The sequence below is a fragment of the Triticum aestivum genome, unplaced genomic scaffold, assembly GCF_018294505.1.
Source record: "Triticum aestivum cultivar Chinese Spring unplaced genomic scaffold, IWGSC CS RefSeq v2.1 scaffold85096, whole genome shotgun sequence".
NCBI lineage: Eukaryota > Viridiplantae > Streptophyta > Magnoliopsida > Poales > Poaceae > Triticum > Triticum aestivum.
This window is the reverse complement of record NW_025228547.1, coordinates 41,885-49,621: the sequence shown is the minus strand read 5'-3', so window position 1 is coordinate 49,621 and position 7,737 is coordinate 41,885. Positions and strand designations below refer to the sequence as shown.

Here is a 7,737-nt window from a genome sequence, read left to right as displayed (position 1 = left end):
CCACCGTCGCCGTCCATTGGGAGGGAAAGGGAAAAGGAGAAAGATATCTGTAAGTCGTTCATGGTTTGGTGCGCTTGTCGGGTTTTCACACTCGAATTCACCACGGGGTCGATTTCTCATCCATTTTCATTTATGAGAATTTTAAATGGGTGTACTACAAGCAACGAAATGAGTGAAGTCTGAAATAAATCCTGAGATTGTAGAGGCTGACGTAAATGGACCCTCACCTCTGAATCCCTGAATTTGATACCCTGTATTTACGAATCCCAGTCAATCCCGACCCTCCATGACTAAAAAAATTCTTTGGTGTAATAGTAAAGGCACGATCCAAGCCAGGATTAGTTTCTACGGCGACTTACTACGTAGGCCCACCTGTCAAATGCATCTCTTCACAAGTTCACTGCCCAATCATGTGCAGCGGCCGGCGGCGCTGACGAACTGCCCAACAGCGTGCTACACCTGGACAAGCCCGACCCGGTGGAGACCGTGGTCAGCGACATGACCATCGATGCCTGTGGGATTCTTCTCACCAAGCTTTACAGCGTGCTGCAGGCGGACTCGTACGTCAGACGAGATGAGCGTGCGGGACGGGCTCGGCTCGGCCGTCGACGCCATTCCGGACGAGCTGGAGGCAACGGTGCCGACGCCATCAAGCCTTGCAGCGCCAAGCCGACGTCCCGTAGGCTACACTCACGTCCGTCTGTGCACACGCATGCACGTACGCACGTCCATGGGACCATCCCGCCGTTGGCCGGTGCGTTGCTCGCTGCCCGCGCCACCGTTTGCAGCCACGGAGCCGTGCTTCGGTTTCGTGCCCGACGGCACCTGCTTTATGCAGTTGCTCGTAGCTACGCGTCGCCGGCCGTTTCCACGCTTGCCTGCGCGTCGCTCATCTCAGCGGACATCAATTGGACGCCAACACCATGGCCCCGTGCTAGATGGCCAGCTCCATGTCCGAGCTCCATGTGCAGCAGCCGCCATCTCCAGTCGTCGGCCCAGACAGGGTCATCTCGGCCGTCGGCGCCAACAAGTGCGCGGCTCGGCGAACCTAGTAGAAGAGGAAAAAGGGATCGGCAGTGGAGAAGAGAGGATAGAGGAAGAAGAAGATAAGAGGGAAGAGATTAAAATGGCTTGTGGCCCCATACCGTCAGTGAGGGTAGCGGATGAACCCGGCTGAGATTGTTTCTTTTCCCTATGAGCCAAACATGCGTAGGGTTAGAATAGACCGGGATCTAGAAGTTAGGGTATCAATTTCAGGGATTTAAAGGTGAAGGTTCGTTTACGCCAGCCTCTATAAAGTCAGGGTTTATTTCAGACTTTACTCCAACAAAATGGCCGGCAGCATGGCATGCACACGTCTTGGATGCTGCGGCACCATGCATGGACAATAACTGACCGGGTTGATTAATTGATAATTATGCTTGCATGCAGCCGGAGAAGGACCGGAGCACATCGTCGAACGCTGTCCGTGCGCGCAGCTGAGAGCACGCACGCATGCATGCATGCTCGATGGCACGTACTACAGGCCAGCTGCGGCCTGCTGGGCGTCGGCATCGACCCAAATCATGCATCTACTGATGCCGACGTACGTACGCGACCGGCAGCAGAGGATAGGTCCGTGCCTGCGACAGGTGAGGTGCCGTCCGACCGACGCCGACGAGCGGTACGAAGGCCCCGACGCTCCGGCCGGCGTGCTAGGCTTTTCATCGCCGGCAGGCGCGCGCGGTATACTGGTCACTCACTGGATCGATCGAAAAGAGGAGACGGTGTAGTTTCTTGGACACAGCGCGCGTGCGTGCTTAAAGTCTATCGGAGGAGGAAGCACACAACGATTGCATCGGATCCACTCGTACGTAGACGCATCTCCTTCCTCCTAACACAAAGAAACCGTATCAAGCCACCGCAGCTTACCAACAAGAACTCTCTCCTGCCTCTCGTATCGTATATTAATGGATGTACTAATCGTACTTCTAGTATATAATTGATCTCCAACATATTATCTATCCATGGTTAGAAGAGAAGCGGCCGTGCAACAAAGAAAAAGCATCATGGTCATGGCTGCTGAACCCTCGGTCCCGGCCGGCTTCGGCACCAGGCCATGGCTGGTGCAGGCAACGCGAGGGAAGCGGCAGACGTTCATCGACTCATCCGACGGAAGCTCGCACGCCGTGATCGTTCCCGAGATGCAAGGCAAGACGTGCCTAGGCTGCATCCACAACGGCGACTGGCTGCTCATGCTCGACGACTCCACCGCCGAATGCTTCCTCCTCCGCCTCACCGAAGACGACGACCCTGCAGCCAACAAGATCCCGCTGCCGCCGCTGCACGAGCCGTCGGATGAGATAGCGAGGTGCGCGACGCTCGGTACATCACCGGCGCACCCAGACTGCGCCGTGGTGATCGCCGTTGTACACGAGGTAGAAGACGGTGTGGAGAGGTTCCTGCTTCACTGTCGGCCCGGTGACTCGCAGTGGGCCAGGCTTGAGTCCCCGAAGATCACTCTCCCATACCTTATGATCGGCTATAGAGGGAAGATCTACTCTTTCGGTTATACCGAGCATTACACGCTCGCCACCGACAACCTTGCCTCCGACACGCTCACCGTGATAGCCGACGACGACCGCCACGGCACGGTCCGAGCGCGACTCGTCGGCACTCTCGTTGGCGCTAAAGAGGTGCACGACAGGCCGCCCATGTACTATATCGTGGAGTCGTGTGGGAATCTCTTCAACGTAGTCACACAATATTTTGGGGACTTTGTCAACGACGGCACACTCACCAGCGTCGCCGTGTACCGCCTAGATCTCGAGTCCCTCACCTGGACGAGGGTAGACAGCATCGGCGGCGACCGCGCCTTCCTCATCTCTGGGCGCTACGGCTTCTCTGTGCCCGTTCGTCCAGGGGCAGGGGGGTTGATTCCACAGGGCAACTGTGTGTACTTTGTGTTGTCGGGCTGCGACTGTGAGAGGTTATACAAGTTTTGCTTGGACGACAACACCACCAGCTTCCATCAGATCCTTCCGCAACCTACCGAGCCTGGGTGCAGAGCATTCTGGACTGTTCCGCCGTTGCCCTTGCCCACGGTGGTGGAAGAAACGGGACTGTTGTTGACCAACCGCCTCGTGCTAGAAGAGAGTTGTGAACCCATCTTCAAGTTGAAGGAGGAGCAGGCAAACTCTTGGAATACACGCCCGTGGCATGAGTTGCCACTAGAACTGCTGGAGCTGGTCGTTTAAAGGCTTTCTTTGGTGGATCGTCTCCGATTCCCGGCAGTGTGTAAGTCATGGAGCCTTGTGACTAACCCGGTTGAGCAAGCCATTGTGTGGCCTTGGCTCCTGCACTCCTCCGGCCGAGATGGGGCGTGCAAGCTGTTCGACCCTCTGCGTGGCCAGGAGTACAGCATGCATGTTGAAACATTTGACACGGCCGAAAACGAACACGACGAGCATATTTTCCGATTCTCGAAAGACGGATGGGTAGCCATGTCGGACAGCTCAGACATTGACGACATGTACATCATAAATCCCTTCACCGGGGACATCGTGGAAATGGCCATACTCGATTGGGAATACAACTTCATGGGCTTGTCGTGGTCCTCGATGGACCCAGAATCTCCGGACTGCATTTTCTTTGCCGTGAATAGCAGACAGGATGGCAAAGCGGTCGGCGCCCTTACATGGCGGCATGGCGAGGCCAAGTGGTTTGAACGACATCTCGAGTACTATGAAGGGGATCCATTCCCAGTGGCATACAACAACCCTGTCTTGTTCCACGACAAGTTCTATTGCCTCGGGAGAAAGGGCAACCTTGGCACATTTGACCCGGCAAGCGACACATGGACGATCTTGGAGAAGCCTAACCCGATTCATGTGGAGATGGACCTCGAAGGTGACCACCACGAGGGGAGAGAGTTTTGCTACCTGGTTGAGCTGCGAGGGGAGCTGGTCTCCGTGTTCATGCGTAACGCAGACCAGCCACCGCGGGTGTTCAAGCTCAACGAGGAGGAGATGGCCTGGACGAAGGTGCAAGACATCGGCGGCGCGGCCTTGTTTGTTGATTTCAGAGTGTCATACTCTGTGGTGTCACCAGAAGCTGGGCATGGCAATAGGATCTACTTCCCAAGTTATTCCGAGGATGGCAAACAAGTCGCGTTCTACGATATGGAGACCAAGGCATACCACCCATCCTTCTATGGTTTGAAGTCACCGTTGCAATGTGTGTGGGTTGTGCCTAATCTACGGCCACACACCGTATCAAAATAAGTCTTGGCTAGGACACTACCTGAAGGTGTACCAAGTGATTACATATAAATGACAGATTAGTGAATAATTCATTATGTCAGAGAAAAAGAAGCGAGAAAGCGGATGCATGAATGACACACGCACGGTTCATATACATTATTGCTCAGATTCATAAGCCTACTGTAATTTCGGGTTCATCACTCCATTAATTGATTGATGGATCAAGCAGTAAGAGCATCTACAGCTGCATTGGGCAAATACGATGATGCCATTTATACTTGTTCAATCTATATAGTTGATGCGTATATATTAGTATCAAAATCATGCGTCAAAATCATGCAAGAACATCCTCTCATAAGGATCGGCTCGTCTCCTGCTCCTGCTCCTGCCGTGTCGACGTCGTCCAAAGTCTTAAGTCGCACGCGCATCCCGCACGCGTATGAATGGCTATTTCTTGTATACATAGAGATAGCGGCATGGACGGAGAGAACAAGGAAGGGTGCATCAGAAGCGCGGCCCATGGCCAAAGGGAAAGTCGTGCCACGGATCGGTGAGGTGGCGCAAGCCAGGCCCTCCCTAGCTAGTTGATGAGCATCCCTATGCACACGCTCATTTCACAAGAAAAGGAATTAAATGACATGGGTTTTGGCTGACTGATGAGCATCCTTAGAAAGTAGTGTTCATTTATAGGGTCGCCGTATGCATGGCGGCAAGCGTGTTGAGTTTTGCTTTGCTTTGGAGTACTACTTGCATGCAGAACTTGAACAGTTTGGTGACCACCGTATGCATCCCCAGGAATGTGTTCATTTATAGGATCGCAGTATGCATTTCATCCCCATTGTTTTATCCCCGCGGCGAAAACAACTCTGTTGCGCCCTTGTATGATTAGATAAAAAATCACTTAAAGACAGATGCCCGAATAGCAGCGCTGACGCAAGTTACCCCGCTTGTCTCTCAAACAAAAGGATCTTGCATATACGCAAGTTGTTTTCGCTGTCAATGCGTGTTCTTTTTTATTTTCGTATATGAACGAGCAAATGAAACAAAGGGAAAATCATATGAACCTGTAAGTTAAACAAACAGAAAAACATGGTCAATCCAATCCCATCTATATTAAGACAAACAAGAAAGACGTCTCCAGCATACATCACCCTTGATGAAGTATTTCTCATTTCATTGCAAAGTCTATGGTCGTTGGGGACAACAACTAAACACAAGGAGCAAATTCGCGTTGATTTCAACAGTATTTCATGGATTCAATATCACCGGCCTCCAACAGTTCAGACACACAAAAGGAGACGGTTTATTTGGTACACAGCACCCACGTGGCGGCCAAATCAACATTCTTAGGCTCAAGCAAATCAAGAATGAAGCCGTTCAGAACACATTCATTCATTCACAGCCAATACAAGGCATTGTATTCATCAGAATAGCATGTGATGGACAAAAACTACAAGGCACATCAGAAAAAATTTATGAGCTAAAAACTACAAGCCACTATGATATCGGTCACCATTAAACTGCATTTCTCACAAAACCTAAGACTAAACTTGGTAGCAAGAGGAACCCAGCGCGACGCCAAATATACACTGAGATGGAGAACACAGCGCTTCTTTCCGGCCACCTGAGTCTTCGTCACAATTGGCATGGATATCAACACTAGTTCACCGGTTCAATACCACCGGCCTCCGACACTTGAACCAGCCAACAGGCACTTTTATGATGCATCATCGGCTATAACAATCAGCGCTTTCAAAGACCAAGCAGCGCTAGAACCTCCATCGGTCAGTCTTCTCGCTCCGTCCGCCCTAAAGGAGATCAAACTTCCAGCAGATAAATGACCTTCCTACCCCTGCTCGACACGCACACGCCGCCGGGGAGGTACGCGAAACCCTGAACACAACAAGAGTTTCAAACTTTCAATCTTGTTACAAACAGCCGGAGCCCAGAGGCGAGTCTGCAATTCATTCAGAGCGGTGGCTGGCCACGTACCTGATGCATGATCTTGGGCAACCTGGAGAGCAATCAGCATCGCCTCCGACATGTCGAGGCCGACCTGATTAGCGAAGCTGAACACAGGAGCAGCCTAAAATTGTTGCAAGCCAAATATTTTTTTGTTAGGCCCACACAATGCCAGAGTGAATATATGTGACGTGGCAAAATGATCAAGAACACAACCGACCTTCAGGGAACAGCAAATGATTGAATCCGAGTCCTGCCACAGCGCTTTCAGGGAAGCGTCCGCACTCTGAGAGTCCGTGCAAAGGAGTTCCGCTCCAGTGTGAAACCTGGAAGTTGTCCACACAACCAAATTACTTCTCTATTGCGATACCATGCAATAGCACAGGCAGTGCTACTAAGACGAAATGACAACCATCTTCCGAATGGAAAAAAACTGTAGCTCTCTGCACCGTTTCACCTTGCAAGCATGGGAGCATCAGGAGATCCTGGAGGATTCTTCATTTCACTCTGTCCACCAGGACCAGAAGGGGCTACTGCCATGGCCACTCTCTGCACCGTGCCACCACAGTCCTCACATACTCCCTCGCCACTGCCGCAACACTCTCTCGAAGGTGTTTCTCATATGAGAACTGGAAAGCACTGGTAAGTACTCATCTTCTATTGCCGGATGCATCACTAGGAGCACACCAGGTCTAACCTTAACCTCAAGAGTAGATGCAAGGTCTGGTGTACGTGTTGCTGATGGTGCATCCTGCAGTTTTAAGTGCATGACCTATTGTTTAGTGTTAAACAGTGGGCAAGATAAATGCTGCCAGTGCAAACTATACTAACCGTCTTGGCATCAAGTGGTATCACGTGGAAGCCCGACAGTAGCAGTGGAGCATCATCAGCGAACGATTCATCAAGCTGCGCACATGCACCGGCAGCATTTTATTCAACACCGCTGCATAACTGACATAGACGATACATATTTATAAGGCCGATGTAACAAATAAAATTAAAATGATGCAAACTAGCTGATGCTGGCTCAAAGGATACCAGCAGAAGATGCATATCTCTTGATAGAACAACTTCATCATGACAGACTGTGTCCCTCAAGTCTAATAACCATCAATAACTGGCAATTTAAAAGGGTAGTTTGATGGACAAGACATGATAATAACTACTCCCTCCGTCCCATAATATGAGATCTTATTACATCCAATATATGGGACGGAGGGAGTAGTTACAAGCATGTGGAATCAAAATCATCAGCCAAGACAGGTGCATACACTGAGAGGAAACTGAAGGGCAAAAGCACACAAAATAGGCCTTGCAACTCAAAAATTCATGATCATTCAAATCACTAAGCCTGAACATGTCTACTTTTTCAACCTAGCTCATCGACTCGATGGCCAGAACCACCACCAGAGCACAAGCACCAGAACATCGGTTCAATGACCGGAGCAAAGCACATTGTGTCCACAGCTCGAACGCAGGGGGGAAGGAGAGACCAGGGACATAATTCATGAGAACATACTCCTAACATAGCTGA

The 7,737-nt window shown here is 51.0% G+C and overlaps 1 protein-coding gene and 1 pseudogene across 1 annotated transcript; one reads left to right on the top strand and one right to left on the bottom strand.

Annotated features, from left to right (window-relative positions):
* Window positions 1-3,263: 3,263 nt before the first annotated feature.
* LOC123174353 (F-box/kelch-repeat protein At1g57790-like) lies at window positions 3,264-4,372 on the top strand. The gene has a single exon (XM_044590035.1). The coding sequence runs from the start codon at window positions 3,402-3,404 to the stop codon at window positions 4,260-4,262; it is 861 nt and encodes a 286-aa protein (XP_044445970.1). The 5' UTR covers window positions 3,264-3,401; the 3' UTR covers window positions 4,263-4,372.
* Window positions 4,373-6,059: 1,687 nt separating this feature from the next.
* Window positions 6,060-7,314, bottom strand: LOC123174352 (homeobox-leucine zipper protein HOX32-like; annotated as a pseudogene).
* Between the last annotated feature and the right edge of the window lie 423 nt (window positions 7,315-7,737).